Genomic DNA, 19167 nt, shown 5'->3' on the forward strand with positions numbered 1-19167 from the left:
AGGGTGAAAAAGCCCTCACAAAAAAACCAGGAGGGTTCAGGAGAACTTACTAACCGTATGGTGATAAAACCATGGAAATAGTGAACTAAATGTGGCCAACTTTCCATTGCTGAAGAAAATTCATCAAGAAAAGACAAAACCAGCTGTTTTGAATAACAGCTAAGTCATATGACAACTGGATCTGTCCAGATGATTTCATAAGATACTTTCCAGATCTTGAATCCATTATTATAGTCACAAGCAGCATGTTGGATTGTGTTCAATCTCTCCCCGACCTTGGCAGAGAAAATGTCCAACTCTTAATTGTGGCAAAACTCCCGTCTCAGGTTATATAACTGGAAGAGTTTGCAAAGCAAGTAGGATACGGGTCAAAGAGGCTGTTCCCAGAGAGAAAGTGAAGTGAAACATTGAGGTATTCCCCAGAGAATGTAGCTAATGCCAACACTAAGCAATTTTTCCTAAAAGGCAATAGACAGTATAGCACAGTGGTTAAGGGCATGAATGTTGAAGCCAAACTGACCAGATTTCTCTTACTACATGTGTGACTTTTGGCAAATTTCTAAGCCTCAGTTTTCTCATCTGTAAATTGGAGATGATAATGGTACCTAACTCAAAAGGTTCTTATGTTGATGAAATTAGTTGTTATATGTGAAGCACTTACATTAATGCCTAGCATATTAACAATGCACTCCATAAATGGCAGGGTGTGTTATTTACTATTATTATTATTATTATTATTATTATCTTACAGAAAATCCTGTGCCAATGAAGGAACATTTACACACAAAAAAACATAAAACATATTGCGTAACAGTAGGAAGGAAATTTAGGAAAGAAACAGTAAACATGGTAGTATTTGCCCTTAACTAAACCCTATTTTCAACTCAGCCACTAATTTGCTCGGTGATCTTAAGAAAGTTATCTGAGTTCTCTTGTCTTCAGTGAAAAATAAGAAAAGAGAGAGAGGAAGGAAAGATGGAAGGAAGGAAGGGAGGAAAGAAGGCAGGAAGGAGGGAGAGAAAGAAGAAAGGGAGGGAGGGAGGAAGGGAGGGAAGGAGGAAGGAAGGAAGGAAGGGAGGGAGGGAAGGAGGAAGGAAGGAGGAAGGGAGGAAGGAAACAAGTTTAGTGAGAAAACCTCTAATATCTTCTCTAGCTATTATAAACTAAGACTTCAAGATCATCACACTCAACATCTTGAGAATATAAATGAGAAAGTGAGGACCTGAGCTGTGAAATGACTTGTGAATGGTACCATAGATTCCTTTTCTATTCTGTCCTCCTTCCCAACATCCCATGTTTATCTGTAATTACAATATTCTCCTTCCCATAACTTATAAACTCTCTGATTCACATTAAACTGTTTGTCTTCTTCATTCCCAGTAGCTAATCGATCACAAATGTTGTTCTTTCTTCCTAGAAAATTCTTTTAAATGTGCCTTTTCCTCTCCATATCAAAATTTAGCACCTTTCTCCAGGCCTGAGTTACTGGGACATCCCACCTTACCATTTCCTTCTTCCTACTTGAATACATCCTGCACTCACTACCAGAGTACAAGCACTTTCCTACTTGCTTGTAATGGCTTTCTATTATTTACCATGAAGTTTCTCAAACTTGAATATATACCCCAATCACCAGGAAGTCTGGTTAAAACACAGATTTCTCAGCCCCATCCCAGAGTTTCTCATTCAAGAGGTCGGAAGCGGGACCGGAGAATTTATATCTCCGGTCCCAGGACCACACTTCTGAGAACTGCTGATCAACTGATGCAGTTTCAAACATCACTTTCTTGCTTCCAAAGTCCTCCACTTCTAAGCTTATTTCCCTTGGTTCCCCATAACTACTTGTATAGCTAGTCCCATTGGCTTCCTCCTTAGCCTGCCTCCTGACTTCCACCCATATGACAATTAAAACTCTTCTAATGCTCTAGGACCAGAACAATCTCACTTTTTTTCCTGAAACCTCTGTAACTGCAAAAGCCTAGAGTGCTTTCTCTCTCCTCTAACATAAGATCACAAAACAGAGGCATATTTAATGGACCTTACAGAGCTTTTAGTTTGCCCTACCCTTATTTTAAAAGTAGAAAAATTGAGGTTTGTGTAAATTAAAATATTTTTCAAAGATCTCATACGATGTTATTCTTAGATTTCTAGTAAGTTGCAGAGCAAGGGATAGAATACTTTCCTTCTGCTAAAGTTATGGACAGCACATTTTCACCCAATTACTCTACTTTCTCGTGAATGCATGTCTAAGAGTTCCATGTGTATGTACTCCCAGTGAGATAACAAGCCCATTGAGGGTGGGTACCATATTTTACTTCTTTGGTCTCCCAGAGAATCTAGAAAATAACTTTAAAGTTGCTTTAACTCCTAGGATGGTATAGAGGATAAAAGTACAGTTCTATACTGCTTTCGTTTATATTCCAACTCTTACTTACTAGTGGAGTGACTTTGGGCAAGTTCCTTAAATTCTAAGCTTCTAATTGTCTATGTAAAATAGTGACAATATAGTTCCCACCTCACATATATATTATAGAGCTAAATACCTTAAGGCATTAAAGTGTTTAGAAGAGCAATTAGCACATAGTAAATATTCCTTAAAAGTTACCTATTATTATTACTGTTCTACTGTATTTGTCCTACTATCCTATCACAGCATGTTGCACATGGGTGTTGGATAATGTTTATTGAATAAATAGAATAGAATAGAACTCAACAAAGATCTTTTTGACTGACATGCAAGATAAGCTCCTTTCAGAAAGTCTCCACCTTGACATAATGCAACTAATTCTGAAAGCATAGAGGATATGCATTTCTGGACAGCACTCCTACAGAGACACAAAGAAAGCAAATTTGGAGACCTCTGCTGCTGCCTAGCATAGCTCAGAGTTACATTATAATATCACCAGCCTTGTGCTGTTATTTTAAAATGAAAAAAAAAAAAAAAAGTATTGTTTTTCCCAAGCACTGGCTACTCCCTACTCAAGGATTCCCGTGGAAATTGAGATAATTCCCATGCTTTTATGGCCTGTCTCTGACATAGTCATCACTCAGAGTAGGTTATTAGGGGTAATGAAAGAGACAGTGGAGGAACAAGACAGACAGGGTAGAAGTCTTTTTTTCCCTTTGACCTTAAATTCTCTGTCTTATTCAAAATATTGTTGGCAGGATTTCTGGACTTTCTGTAATTTAGTTTGGAAGCCAGATAATGAACAGTGGGAAACTGGTCTTCAAGTTGAGGAAGACAGAAATTTGTGGTTTATTTTGAGCTCCAAAGGTGGAGGGGTCAGAAGGCATTCCCACGAGACCCTCTCTGAACACTGGTGTGACCCATAGTCTTTGAACATCTCCATCTCATTCTGTTTTAAATTATAAAGAAGAACTTTCTAGAATGAAGTTTCTAGTTGTACATGGACTTTAGCTGTTTTATATCTTATAAAAGCAGGAAATAAAAGTGGTAATAAAGAGTATCAGAAAAGAGGGAAAGAAAGAGGAGTAAAGTAAAATTTACCTAAACCTTAATCAACGTGAACATATATTACATCACTTAATAAAACTACAGTTCCCAAAACTTAGTGTGTCCGCTGGCAATGAATTTATGTAATAGATACAAGTTCATTGCCTTGAATGATCAGAACACTTGGTCAACATTTATCTTTGCCAAATTATTACGTGTTGAGCAAAATAATGACATAACGATGAGGAATAAGAGGACCGTTCCTTCTCTGAAGTACAGAATTATATTTCCAACCATTTCTTCTCTCCCTCCCCTAACATACTGTAACAATACCTTATTATTCTCAAGATTTCTATTTTCAAGAATTATCTATTTATTGCTTCATAAATTCACTTATCCATTCACTTATCAGACTGTAATAGAGCAGCCACTGTTTGTCAGGCAGTGTACCAGATAGTATGGGGAGTGCTTTACAAAATTAATAACAGATTGTTCCAGACCTCAAGTAGTTCCCATTTTATAAAGAAGATATATGTACAGTTGTCACTCAGTATCCTCAGAAGATTGGTTCCAGGACCCCTACTCCCCACGGATATAAAAATCTGCAAGTACTCAAACATTTTATTTTCATATGAAATAGTGTAGTACTTGCATATAACCTACACACATCCTCCTATGTACTTTAAATCATCTCTAGATTACATATACTACCTAATACAATATGCATGCCATGTAAATAGTTGGAAATACAATGTAAATGCTATCAAAATAGTTGCCAGCACTTAGCAGATCCATGTTTTGCTTTGTGGAGCTTTCTTGATTTTTTTTCGCATGCCTTTGATCCCTGGTTGGTTGAATCTGCAGAACCCCCAGGGACGACAGGCCAATTACATACATAGTTTTATTCGGATGCAGCTATGACAGATAGAATGAGTCCCAGGTTTGAAATTGGCACCCCAGAACTCAGGCATGTGGAGTGTATTGTCTGACCTTGGACCAGATGTTTAACTTATCTGTGCTTCTTTATTGGTAAAATAGTAATGTTGATAATATCTACCTTGCAGGGTTAGACTAAGAATTAAATTAGATAATGTCAAATACCTAACCAAAGTTGAATCTGAGGAAAGTTGGTTAAGAAGTGATAAGAAATACAGGGACGATGGAAAAGTTCTGTGAGAGTTCAAGGGATGAATTGTTAGCTTCTCCATGAAGGAGAAAAGAGAAAGCTTCTCAGAAGGGTTGAGATTTGGGGATGTATGATTTGGTTGGAATCCTGTGTGATCAGAGAGGAGAGGGTATTGGTTGGATCCCAAAGCAGCTGCTCTCTTCCTGTCTTTCTCCCAGCTCCCCAGGGATCCTTCCAAAAGTTTAATATGGAAGTCCCCATCTTCTTAATATGTTTTCTAAAAATTCCAAAGATGCTTTCAAGGTCCATGCATATGTCACAGGTCAATGCATATGTTATTGCATTCCATGCAATGCTGGAAACTTCTCTCCAGCATTCTTATAGCATTCCCTCATTTTTCTCCCAATGAGCAATGAATTCTGACCTGTGGCACTCACACATCAAGGCTTGGTGAACAGGGATCCTTCCAATTGTGTGGTTATTGGGATAGGAGTTACTAAGTTAGAAGTCTGGGTGCTGGGTGGGGACAGGGTCCAGGAACCAAGCAGATGGTCACCTAGCTGCTGTGCTGCAAGAAAGATGCAAAGCAGCTGTCTTTGAACTGAGCTCTCTCTTCTAGATTGAACACATAGCAATCTTAGACAAATGCAAATGTAATTTTATGTACTGCAGATGCAAATCACAGCTGATAGGAGACCATCAGCTATAAAATGCAACAAGAGAAAAAAGACCCGAGGGTTTGGGGAAGCAGGCCCAGAGAGCGTGCTAGGGATGTCCCACAGAAAAAAGAAGGAAAGAACAATGCCTTCTATAGGGAAAGTATCTAGTTAACCCTTTGAGACGTAGCCTGCAACATGAGAAATTTTCAATTAAGATGACAGAAGAATGGTCTGCAGAGCATAGAAACAGGCATAGAAGGAGAAGGGGGAGCGAGTCACATGACAGAAGTTCCATTCTCATGTCTTCCTTGGTGGTAGGCTAAATAATAGCTCCCCAAGATGTCTACATCCTAATCCCTGGGACATGTGGATATGTTGCTTTATGTGGCAAAAGGAATTTTGCAGATGTGATAAAGTTAAGGAACTTTAGGTAGAGAGATTATCCTGGATTATCTGGATGGGCCCAATGTAATCACAAAGGTCCTTGTAAGGGGAAGGCTAGAGGGTCAGAGTCTGAAAGCAATGTGTCAATGGAAGCAGAGCGAGAGATATTGGAAGATGCTACACTGCTGGCTTTGAAGATCAAGGATGGAGCCATGAGCCAAGGAATGTAGCTGTCTTCCAGATGTCAGACAAAGCAAGAAAATGACTTCTTCCCTAGACCCCCAAGAAAGAATGCTGCCCTAGGACCCATTTTAGACTTCTACTTTCCAGAACTATATGAGAATAAATTTGCATTGTTTTAAGCTACTAAGCTTCTGGCAGTTGTTACAGCAGCAATAGGAACCAAATATATCCTCTCTTAGCTTCTGTTTTTCAGACTGGATTCACTACAGAAAATAGACTTAAGGCAGTCAGACTTTTCTCATCCCCATTTTACTTTTCTATTTTCAGTTAACAGTTAATCTCAATTCTTTTCACCTTTACTGAATGGTCTATATTTCAACATTTAGTTTTCTGAATTTCCTCCCTAGACAGGCTATTCTTTTCTGATCTTTCTCCTTCTCTCCTAGCCCCAGAAGCTCAAACCAGACACGGCATTCTATAGGCTTCACTTTCATGGCATAGCTAGCTAGAAGTTATTCCCTAGAGTCTTGCGTTTGGCAGTTACAGTTGGGCTGTTTTTTTTTTTTTTTTTGAAATCAAATTAATTTAGTAACTATAGAACTATCAGGAAAGTCAGGATAAGGTGTTCTGACTTGACATTATCTAAGAATTCCTAAAGGAGAAGACCTGAGTTCAGAGGAAAAAACTCATTACCTACTCCTAAAAAGAATATCCCCTCCAGGCTACCAAATTCTGTCAATAGTCCATTTATTCTATCAACACCCAGGCTCAGAGGGGTTATCTGTGACCCCCCTTCTCTCCTGCTTCCTGTCATCTATTTGTCTCATTTGCTTTCTAATGTTTCATGCAATGGGCCCTTCCATTTGAGTCCCACTTCCATACGTCCTGTTTAGCTCTGTAGGGAGATGAAGGTAGTTTGGGATGCTTTCCAGTTCCCTGCTCTGACCCCATTCTGAGACATGGCTGCAAGGGTACCGCAACATGAAAATAACTAAGAAACTTAGAAAAAGCACATGTTCCCCAGCTAACTAAATGGTTTACTCAACCCATATAATGCATAACCCTATTTAGTGTTTATAACAACCCTGAGAGAGGTATAAATGTTATTCCCATCTTGCAGATGGGAAAACTGAGTCACAGAGAAGTTAGGTGATTTGCCCAAAAATCATCCAGTAAATGACAGTGGTAGGAGTCACACCCAATCTCACTTCAGCTCCTGAGCTCTTAATTACTATGCAACACCTCTCTCATGTGTTCAGATGTTGTAATTGGCAGTTATAGGCATCTGGTAAATAGAAATTTTGTTCAAACTCATTTTTTTTCTTAAAGACTACTGTTTGTTTCCTAATCAAAACCTTTTGAAAGATGGTGTCTATGGAAGAATAAATATCTTAAAAGTGAAGACACACAAAATTCATAAATTAAAGTTCATCAGATAAAATAAAATGAAGGTGATATGGAAATCCAGAGACCTTGAATTATCTCCAACTCTAACCAGCTATGTGGTCTTGGACAAGTCACCAAACAGTTTGGACATGTTTTCTCATCTATAAGAGAAGGAATTTGTCTGTGACACTGATCCTGTTCTCATTCTGTGATTCTAAGCTGGTCATCTTAGAGAAGGGGAAAAATAAATCACATCCATCTCAAGGGGCAGAACCTATGATTTCGAGTCACTAGACCTTTATTGTGTGTATGCGTGTGATCAAAATTTTGCTAGGTACTCAATTCTACACTGTCACAATTGTCAGTTGTCTTTGTTAATCTTGTCTTTTTTCATGCTCTTAAACTGGTATCCATTTAATAAAATATTAAAATAAGTAGCTAATGAGAGTTACATATTCCTTTCCCTCAGCTGCAGTCCAGCCATCTGCACTCACATTTCATCGTAATTGCAAACATCAAGGCCCTGTCTGAACCAGGAAGGGAGACAAAGGTTAAGTTATTCTTAGAGGATCTGGAAGATAAATGTTAGAGGGCAATTAAAAAAATGTTAAAGGCTTTTTGAACAATCAAATTACAATTTTGAGAAAATCTCAACTTACAGAAAGTATTTTTCTTCACTGTTGCCTGCTAAAGGAAAAGTGTAAAATTCAACCTGAGAAGAGAGGAAAAAAATCCCCATTGATCTACATTCATCTATATGAAAAAAAATATTGCTTCCTCCTAGCCAGCTCAGACACTTTCAAGCTGTCTGTGTGAATCTCTGATTTCAACAAACAGTCCATCTTTTTTCCAAGTCATAAAAAATATCAGGGGGGTGTGTGTACACATGTGCACATGCATGCATGTGTGTGTGTTCAAGTGACATACTGTTTTGGACTTGGGGGATTCAGAAACAAAGTCCAAAACTCTGAAAGCTTGTTATCCAGAAAGCACCAGACCTTAGATAGTGGGCTGTCCTGGGAAAGTCTTCAGTGTGACCTGCACTGTTGACCTTATCTTAAAGTGCACAGGTCATTCAGTCCCATGTTCCTGTTGACCCAGGTATCTCTTGTAAACTATTACTTAAAATAAGTTACCAAAATACAACAAACTACTTTGTTAATGAGACATCTTGATTCTTTCTAAACTTCCTGAATCCCCACAGACAAGTGACTCATCAAGAAACAGATGGTCTGCACAAAAAATGTCAAAAAGTAGTAGCTTGATGAAAACAGCTCCACACACTTCAGTATCAATAATGAGCACTTACACAGAAGAGCACTTCACGTTTTTTTCAAGTATTTTACGTCTTGTTTCATATCTTCCTCAGACTCTAATATGATAGTTCCCACAACTTTCTAGAATGTAAAATTTAGGGATCTGAGTGATATTTTGTCCAGATGGGTTAGGAATTGTTTTGAGAAGTGTCTGGGGAAGCAGTTGGAAAAGAGAAAGGAAAGCACATAGAATACAGAATAATGGTCTTAGCCTTATTTGCTATTTAGGAAGCCAGCTGATTATCAAGTATGTACTGTCCAAAGTGTTCAAAGACTGCTTAGCTGAATCTTTTCAACCCTGAAATATTTTCTTTTTGAAGGAGAAAAAAATGTCAGGGTAAGGTATTTTATCTCAGCATGGCAACTGAATAGAATGCTTTGCAAGGAAATACCTTGTCTGGACTTTCCAGGAGAACGATGGTCAGGGTGAGTAAGCTCGAAGTCGCATGTGCATTAGATGTGTTGGCGGTGCATATATCCTATGATTAGGCTGGCCACATCTACAGATTTTCTAGGGAAGACCCAATTTCTAATGCCTGGTCTAGAGGCAAGCTATACGTCCTCATTCTAGTTGGAAATTGCAGTCATTGTGCATATATGTGTCTGACATGAATTCATGTAGTCAGAGGCAGTCTTCATACCACTTGAAGAATTGTCTATACTCTAGTATCTACTCAACTGGTAGATGAAAATTGGTTAATTATGTAAAAGCCTAGAAACCCCAATTCACCCTTCTTATTCCAGCCTCAAGGATGGAAACTCTTTCACTGTTAAGTTGGTGGATGAGTCTCCTTCTGGGCAGCATTTAGAAGGGCATGAGTGGACCACAGTTTCCACTGACTGAAGAAACACGTGACCTAGTGTGAAAGCAGTCAAGGCGGGCACTGCACACCCAAGGTGAGGCATGTCTGTGTCCTTATTTCACTTTTCCCCCCTGCCCTCAAGGAAGTTATACTCTTGAGATAAGAGAAAACTAAATTAACTGTAAACAAAATACAGTGACCCTTGAACAACAGGGGTTTGACTGGCACAGGTCCACTTCTATGCGGATTCTTTCAATAGTAAATACTATAGTACTACACCATTCAGCAGATGCAGAACCATGGATACAAAGGAGCAAGTGGATTTTCCATTCCAAGGAGGGTTGGTCCCCTAACGCCCCGAGTTGTTCAAAGGTCAACTGTACAAGAATCATAGACTGTTATAATCCATGATCTTTGAAACTAATTCACCCTTGAATTTTACAAGAAACTGAAACCATCTGTTCCTTTCATGGAATTTGTCAAAATAAAAACAGAGTCACCTTCCACTATTTATAAATATATGTTTTTCACAAACTGGGAGTTTATTCTGAATTTGATACAAGTATTTTTAAGACATATAGGGTACTGAGTTTAGTTCATTGAGATCCTAAGTGACTGGAAGAAAATTTCACACTTTTAATCATTGCTTTCAAGCTACATCCAGAAGTTAGTTTCTGGGCCTTCCTTTAGGACTTGGGAAGAGCTGGAAAATTAAAATAAAAATACAATCTTTCTTCAGGGTACACGGTGTCCAAATCAAGAACAATGAAGTAGTGGAGCTAGAAGGAGTGAAGATGATCATATAATTGATTTCTCACCTTTTACAAATACAGTAATGAGGCCTGGGGAGGGAACTGACTCATGACTCACCCTCTGCTATTTAATAGAAGCCAAGTTTACAGCTCAGGACCCTGGATTCCCCACCCAACACCTTTTCCACATGTTACATAGGCTTTTATACTTAAATATAAAAATTCTGTGTTCTGCAAATAAATTGCAAGGAAAAAAGAAATAAAAGACCAGAAGCCCATTGATTAGGAAAGATATAAGAGGCTCTGGACCAATCTCAGTGTGTGACCCTGGGGTTTATGTGGTGTTGGTACCTGGGTGGTGACTTGGGGTTACTCTTTCAGTTTTAAAAGCGTAGGGTGATTGCATGTGAATCAGTTCAACAGAACCTCAGGGAAGACGGCTTAGTTTCCTCACTGTTGTGAAGTAAAAAAGCAGAAAAAGGATCTGTGCCCCAGCGGCTTCCAGCTCCAGGCATGGTGTGTGCTGCAGGCAGTAGGATCTTAGTAAACATGATTTGATGTGGAGGAGCCGGTGGGAGGCTCAGTGAGGGGCTTTCTGCAGTCACTTAAGGGATGTGAAAGGTGGGTGAAAGGGCACTGGAGACAGACCCCTCAGGTTATCTTGTTTATGAACCGTGGATACCTCACCACACTCTATCAAGCAGCTCCAAATTAAGACGGCTAAAGTGCCCCCACCAGATAGAAGGCACTGGTCTCTCAGTCTCTCTGGGACCTTAAAGTGCCTTTGCAATAAGTGCTTTTCCATATCTAGAGCCCAATTAATTGTAGAAAGAACACTAGATTAGTGACTAGTGATTATCAGTCTAATAATAAAATTTAACAGTAGTCCAAAAAAAATCTGTGACCCTCTTTTGGACCCCGAGGGGTCAAACAATCCAACTGCAAAAAGATCATTGAGGATATTTGGATGCTTCCTGAATATTTAAGGATATTAAAGAATTGTTAATTTTTCAGTATAATCATGGTTTTTAATGTCTTTTAATGTTTTGTAAAGAGCTTTTAAACGGTATACTCGCTGAAAGAATTATGGGCAAAATCGTAAAAATACTGTATTATTATACAAACTCATCATTATTTTTTTAAATGAGGCTATGATGAGGAAGGAGGAAAAGAAATAAGCTTTATCAAAAGCCGTGGCACAGGGTTTCCGCCGCCTCTCCCACCACCTCTGCTGCCTCAGAACCTGCCACCGCGGCAGCTGCCACCGCCTCCTTCTCCAGCCCCTCCGCCACCTCCACACGACCCAGGCCCTCTGTCCTTGAGAGGAAGCCGTATTCGGTCTCCCTCGCGGGCCTGGGGCGCAGCCATGGCAGACAGCGCGGGAGGTGGAGGCACCTGCATGGTGGGCGGCGGCCCCATCCACCCGGCCTCACTGCTTCCCGGAGACCCGCAGCTCAGAGCGCTCATCCTGGAGCAGCTCAAGAGCCGGGGCCTGATTGACAGCTTTTGCCGGGACTGCCTGGCCGACGTGGACACCAAGTCAGCTTACCAAAACCTGAGGCAGAATGTGGATAATTTTGCATCAACACATCTGGAGAAGCAGGAATGGAATCCTACGATGAACAAAAACCAATTGCGAAATGGTCTGAGATGTTGGAAGTTGGAGTGGACAGAATTATTTACCAGATGGTGGATCCCAAGCTAAACCACATCTTCAGGCCACAGACAGAACGAGCAATTCATGAGTTTCTGGCGGCCCAGAAAAAAGAAGCTGTGCCAGCACCCGCTCCAGAGCCTGAAAGCCAGGACCCTCCAGCTCCATCCCAGGATGCTTCCTAAGAATAGGCCTGACACGTTTTGGAAGCTGCATTGAATTAATGGTGAAGAATTGGATTCAGTTACATAAGAGTACAACTTCAGAATGAAGACAGGCCAAGGTCATCACTGACTTCAAGATTCAACATTGACTGTGGGGAGGTGTCCAGATAAAATAGGGAGCAAGTGGGCCAGTAGGAAAGTTGACCATGTGGGCCCCCATATTGTGCTGCCATCTGGTCAGCCTGTCCAAGGGGATGACCCCCAGTAGACACTACAGATATATTAAGAAACACTACATCAACTTGGGGTTGTCCTGAAACGAACCTTTGTACTTGAACTTAGAAACTGTGTGTGAATTTTAGGGTTTGTGCGTGGGGATAAGCAAAAGCTACAATGAAGGAACATAACCAGTCCCAGAGATGCAATTTCAAAGAATGACAGTAAAGGTTCGCCAGGAGTAAGTATTGGACAATGCTTATTTGATAGTCTTTCTCAGAGTTGCACAAGTCATTAGCAACAAATAGCTTTAAGATCTTTGTGACCCTCTTGTGCATGACTCTTTGTAGCTTCCATTTCCTTTCCCCTGTAAGGTGTCAAAACATGGGACCTTAGAATGCATGAGAAAATGTAGACTTAAATGTAAGGAAAAACATTTGCATGCTCTCTGTCCAAGGCTTCTTCCTATCCTACAAGGGCTAGTGAGTCTTGGGTGTGTTTATTTTATTGTCATGTTTGTGTTTTTTAGAAGGTGAATAATTAATAAGTGGCTTAAGTTTTGTAATTAAATCATGTGATACTCTGGGGAAAAAAAAAGCCGTGGCACATAACTGAAATTTAAATGATGTTTTTCTGACTACCTATAAAGAAGGAAAGAAGGATGGAAGGAAATTAAGTATTTAATAAGGGTCTGCCTACTAAAAACTACTTACCTTATATATATTATTTCATTTATTTTTTATAGCATCTCTCCCCAACAAGATAAATATCCTCATTTATGGATAAGGAATGAAAGTCAGAGAGGTTTAGTTTCTGGAGTTTATACAACTAAGGAAGTAATAGAGGTGGAGTTACCACCTCCATGTTTTTTTCACTCCACCACATTGCCCATGTTAAGGCAGGAGATAGACTGTGAACTTACATCCTTCCTTACTCTGGCTTTTCTTTAATATCCCTAAAATGTGTAACCTTAGGAGTTACTTTCTCAGTGAAAAACAATCAGGCTTTCACTGTCTTTATCCTCTGGGTGACTCAGCCTTTAAAATAGAGTGCAGGTTTAATGTTATCTGAGACTCTATTTGAATGAACTTTAAAGGAAGAAAGAGATAGGAACCTGTTATCTTCTGGCCTCCAGCCATATTCTGGTTCCTGTTACTAATGATTGATCCTGACTGAACTAATTAAAAGTTTAGTTCCTTTGCTTTCTGGCAGCAGGACAGACAAAAGCCATTAACACACAGCCCCAGAAATATAAACTCCCTCCCTAGATAGCATCTATCCCATAATAGTGTGTAGTCCTTGCTAAAGAAGGAGAAACAAATTAGATAACCTTTCAGGTTAGCTTTCCAAATTTAAGATTCTGGGATCTAAAAGCCTTTTGAATTGATATCTGGTGTTTCAACATAGCTCAGAGTAAATGAAAGAAAAAACAGGAAGAGGCAACAGAATACAGAATGTAATTCATTAAAGAAGCTCGGACAGTACTCCATGAGAAATAGCCAAAGTGATATAATTTCATGAGGTTCATCTTGCATTAGAAGCAAAAAAAGACTCACCTCTTTAACAAGGTTTTCCTGATGAAATTATAGAAAAGCTTTCTTCCTCTCCCAATCTCCTCCACTCCGCCCCCCAAACAGGAAGCCCTCTTTATTTTACAACATACACTCTTTATCCTATTGTAGCCTAAAAGTCACTGCTCTTGTCCTTCTCAATCCCTTTGGAAGCAGAGAAAGCGCCAGGACAACCTGGAAGCAGGTCTGTCTCCACTTGCTATACATTTATTTGTGCATTCTTTTGACAAAATATTTAAGTGCCTACTACGTGCCAAGTACAGATTGTCTTTTTAGTAACTGAAGTCTTTAGGCAAAAGGGGGGAAGATCTTTTTCGTGAACAGATCTTTTCAGTCCTCACAGTTGGAGTGGATGGGCACTGGACAAGTTCCAAGGAAACAGTATGCAGGACGAGGTGCATGGGAGGTTAACTGTGGCTGGAAATCCAAAGTTCCCTCCTTGCTTTCATGAGAGAGACAATACAGACTGCACAAAGATGTCATAACATCAATGCCCTCTCACCTCCCAGCCTTTGCACATGCAGACGTGCCCCTTGGCCTGGGATGACTTCCTTCTCTCTCCTCTTCCTCTCTGGACCTGACCAACTCCTCAGTCCTTTCAGGCTTAGTTCATAAACCTTAGGCATCATCCCCTGTGACTTCTTACAGTTTTCCATAACAACCCAAAGCTCTATGAGCTCCCCACCCATTCCCCCCACTTTTGTGCTTCTTAGCACTTGGTGCATTTATTCCTCTATAGTGGATCTCAACACAGAGGGCTACTTTCTTCTTATTTATCTCCTTACCTGGACTGAAATTTCCCTGAGAGGTCTTTCACCCTTATGCCTAAGGCAAGTATGGAGGTTTGAAAGGCAATCCAGAGAAACAATAGAAATTGTTTCATCAGTAAGAATTGAAACAAAGTTTTTCTTAGGGACATCCCCTCGCTATTTTGTTAAATAGTTTATTCACTTCCTTAAGATTGCAGGGTTTCACTGAAATATTTGCAATTATGTTACAAGACTCTCTATCAGCAATAGCAAGCTTCAAATTCATACTTGTTCCCAGAAAGCATGATCCCAAACCCTACTATCTCTTTAGGCTTCTTTGATGATCCTGTGTCCATTCTGATTCATTTATCATTTATTCAAGTTCATTGCTACAGTCTTTAATTCACTAGGTGCTTATCTTTTCTCTATAATTGGTCCAAGGATATGCTCATGCCTTTGGAAAAAGCTGTATTTACTTAATCCTGTGGACTCAGGAGCCTTGACCCACTCTGTTTGTTGCTTCTGTGTGGCTTGACAACCTTACAAGATTAGTTGATTAGGTACTTTTCTACTCTAAATTGTCCATACTTAGACCCACATAAATTGAAGAAGATGGGGAAAAATTGAATGTTTAGTAAAATGATAATAAACAACAAAACAAAACAACACTTTCCCTATTTACTTTCTATAGCTCCTGAAATTCCCAGCATTGCCACACACTTGAGGTGGCCAGAAGCCCCTGTGTGAACTATGGATTAAACACATTCCACAACTAGCAGCCTTTATAATCTTAAACAGAAATCAGATGTAGGTCAGATATCTATAGAAGAGTTTGTGACACTTTATTAACAGCCCAGGGAAAATTCTTTGCCAGTAGCTGTCTTCATTACTCCTTTACTCCGCTTTTTTAGTTTAGTAGAGACTGTAAATTTGGTATCAGGAGTGGTCAACCCCGATGGACAAAAACAATAATAATCACACTGGTTGCTTTATATAATGGTGACAACTTTGGGGGAATCACAATGATAACACTTTTTATTTCAGAAGACTTCCATCTATTTCCAAAGAGCAATATTTACTTTAAAAATTAAACTTGTTGGGGCTTCCCTGGTGGCGCAGTGGTTGGGAGTCTGCCTGCCAATGCAGGGGACACGGGTTCGAGCCCTGGTCTGGGAAGATCCCACATGCCGCAGAGCGACTAGGCCCGTGAGCCACAGTTGCTGAGCCTGCGCCTCTGGAGCCTGTGCTCCGCAAGAAGAGAGGCCGCGCTAGTGAGAGGCCCGCGCACCGCGGTGAAGAGTGGCCCCCACTTGCCGCAACTAGAGAAAAGCCCTTGCACAGAAACGAAGACCCAACACAGCCATAAATAAATAAATAATTTTTTTAAAAAAATTAAACTTGTTCAGAGAAATTCAAGACACTTAAAATAAAATGAATTTTTTTAAAGAAGCCTAAAACTCATAGCGGAAAATCACTGGTAAAAATAAGACTTTCAATTGACTCAACTCTTTCCTTTTCCATTGACTCTCTAAGATTCCCACCCATACAGCACAGGTTTCAATAGGCTAGAAGGTAAAAATTGTGGGGTGGTGGCCATTTATTGCCCAAATATTTGGGTTATTGGTCTCTTTAAATATATAAAAAATGTGGGGTCAACTTTGAGTTTTAATGAGCAATAGTCTTAAAAATGTAAATAAATAGTAAAAGAATAGTTTCTACAAATACGTCAAAGTTGACTCTGGCTTAATGCTTCCGTAAACATTGAGAAAGGACTATTTTCCAAAGCTCCTCTTACATTAAGTAAATGTTGCTTTCTTGGAAGTCAGATTCTCACTGAGTAGATTGCTTCTGCCACAGCAATGATTTCAACACAGGGTTGAATTCTTGACGATTTTCATTAATTGACTCCCAAACTTTTAGAGAGAAATAAATTAGGAAAAATTTTCCTTTACTTGCATCTCTTGCTAGTCACTGAAACCAGGTGTATTTCACTTTATTTAAACTATGTTATGATTGGAAAGGATGTTAGAGAACAGCTAATCCAACATTCATTTACTAAATAAGAAAATAAAATCCCAGGACAGTGAAATCACTTGCTCGTGGACACAAATTAGTTAATGACAAAACTAAGTCTGTTCTTTACTCCATAACCAGTATTCTTTCCACTATGAATAGAGCCAAGGAAGGCAGGTTTGGAAGGATTTATTCAAGTATCATTTTTCCCTTAGAGTAGACAGTTTTAGGTTCTTTCCATGAGTGTGTGCTAACAGCTCCCTAGCTCTACAATTCCACTTCTCCAAATCACTCATTACAGTCATTGGAAATATGACTATATTTGCAATGGTAACAGATCATGAAAAGAAAAATGTAATAGGACACAATAATCACAGGATTCTACCATATGCCTTAAAAGTTTCAGGCAATCTATGCAAAAAAGCTTGCTCCTTGGTCAGTCTATAATATACTATGTGAACATTAGTTATATCCTGGAGCAGAAGAATTTACTGTGAATTAAAAGATTTGTAAAGTGAATCAATAACCATGTTGGTAGTGAATTAGTGAATCAGATATGAAACAGTTATAGGAATCAATGAAAGAAATGTGCAATCCATGTGCCTCAGTAAACATTATGCATATTTACAAAAACAAATCGGGCAATATTAGTAACAATGCCAAACTTTCAACAAACATTTATTGCTTTTTCACTAAATGCCAAGCAGTGGGTCATAGGATCACAAAATGACTGGCAGACCGATGTTGCAATCATTCTGAGGCAATAGTTCACCAATTAACAAGGTAAGATTTACCCATTACATGACAGTACATGATTCAAACAATAAGTGGGCTAAAGACGTGTTAAAATTGTTGTAAAAGTCAAATCTGCAATTCTCAGAGTTGCAAAAATGGAAAAGGAAAAAATTATGCATCGTCATGTTCAAGGAATTGCCTTTCACCCCTGTATTCCCCCTGTTTCTCAAGCTTTCTCTAGAGGGAGAGATAGGCTGATAAACAGTATCCAGCACTGAAACCTGTCTTCCCCCCTGAGGATGGTCCAATGGCCAGTATTGCCCACCTAGTTACAATCTAGTCCTAGTCTAGTTACTTAAGTCCTACTTTACTTTTTAAAAAAATATATACATCTTTTAAAAATAATCTGTGCTTTTGACAGCACAAAGTGAGAGAGGTCTTTATTTCCAGTCACTAGACAGTATTGTTGGAGACAAATTCCTTTGCTAGGATGTTATCTCTTTAAAAATCATTTTGAGATTATTTCTAGGGTCGAAGTCATCTAAAAGAAAACCTGAACTTGTAAGAGACAGAAGTACAGATCCATTGAACAACACAACCTTCTTAGGCAAACATTGACAGTGCCTTTAGGGATGAAGTTAGGCTGTACAAGGATCACCTTTATTTCCTTTAAATAATGTAGGATCAAACAAAATTTAATCAAATTCATTCTTAAGAAATAAGAAGAGGAGAAATATCCCTAATTCTCTGCATCAGGTAGGATTGCTGGGTTAAATTTCCTAACAAGTCAGATGTCTGTTCTCCTCCTGTTTACTTAGTCTAGATACTTAGGATTCCCTCCAGAACATTGTCCAGTCTGAAGACAACCACAGAGCCTCAAAGGTGCTCCTCTGTATCTAAAAAACAATGCTGGCTAATAAATAATCTCTATGTCCCAAGAGCTGTCTTCTGTCCAGCAATCCAGCTCCTTCTATCTGATGGTATCCAGACACAAAGAACAATGAGAAGTCCTCTCTGCCTCATTGCAAATTTCAGTCTTCCTTTCCTAGTCCATGTACATTAATAAAGGTTAACATTTACACATTTCTCATATGTGCCAGACAGTGTTCTGAGCGTTTCACATACAGTAATTCAATCCTCATAACCAGCTAGTGAGGAAGATACTTAGTAGATCCATTTTTACCAGTAAGGAAACTGAGATACAGAATTTAAATAAATTGTCCAACACCACACAAATAGTAAGTAATGGAGCCAGGATTCAAGCCCAGGCCGTTTGATGTTGGAATCCATGCTCTTAACCATACACTTCTGAGTCTGAACAAGTGCTTATAAAATAGGCATCTCCTCAGAGGAAATGATGTTCTGGATATAAATGGTGTATGATATATCTCATATTGTATCAGTCTGCTAGCTCAGATCTTTCAAAACCTTGCCATTAACAGAGAGGAGGCAATTCCCAGTCTACAATCAACCACCTGTTTTGCCACAAACTACAGTGGCCCTCTATTGCCTCTGGTATCCTCCCCTGAGTGAAGATTCTCCTTATCTCCACCTCTTAAGTCAAAATAACTCACCTTTCCAGGCATGAGTGGGGCAAGGCTGCAAGTCCTTTGCACATTTTGGCAAGTGGCTTAGGTCCTCAGCTTTGAGCACAAGTCCTTATCAGCAGAGTAAGTCTTTTTGAAAACTTCAAAACCGTCTGGGACTGCCTTTTTCTCTGAGGAATATATAGAGGCTCTTTCCCAGCCCTCTGTCACTCTGTGGACCAATCCAGAGCCTTAGAGGAAATTGCAGGCTGGAGAACAGCAGCAGTTGTGTGGGAGGTGGAGGCTGGAATCTTTTCTGCAGGCGCTGCTGCATTAGGCTTTCAACTGCTCTTATCAGAACACTTACTCTGCCAGGGCAAGGGTAGTCCCTAAACTGTGCACAAATCATTCATGTTTTAACTCATAATTTTGAACCAACCACAGCAGAGATGTGGGCTTTGTTATGAAGCAGAGTG

General features: G+C 39.5%; 1 protein-coding gene and 1 pseudogene across 1 annotated transcript in view; one reads left to right on the forward strand and one right to left on the reverse strand.

Annotated features, from left to right (window-relative positions):
- RGS5 (regulator of G protein signaling 5) overlaps positions 1–18860 on the reverse strand; it is a 51872-nt gene extending 33012 nt beyond the window's left edge. The window contains exon 1 of the mRNA XM_007191067.2: positions 18740–18860. Coding sequence (XP_007191129.1) covers positions 18740–18783 — 44 coding nt within the window. The 5' untranslated portion in view covers positions 18784–18860. The remainder of the gene's footprint in view (positions 1–18739) is intronic.
- Positions 11430–11921, forward strand: LOC102997571 (biorientation of chromosomes in cell division protein 1-like; annotated as a pseudogene).
- Positions 18861–19167: the final 307 nt, after the last annotated feature.

The sequence above is a fragment of the Balaenoptera acutorostrata genome, chromosome 1 (assembly GCF_949987535.1).
Source record: "Balaenoptera acutorostrata chromosome 1, mBalAcu1.1, whole genome shotgun sequence".
In the NCBI taxonomy this organism is placed as follows: Eukaryota; Metazoa; Chordata; class Mammalia; order Artiodactyla; family Balaenopteridae; genus Balaenoptera; species Balaenoptera acutorostrata.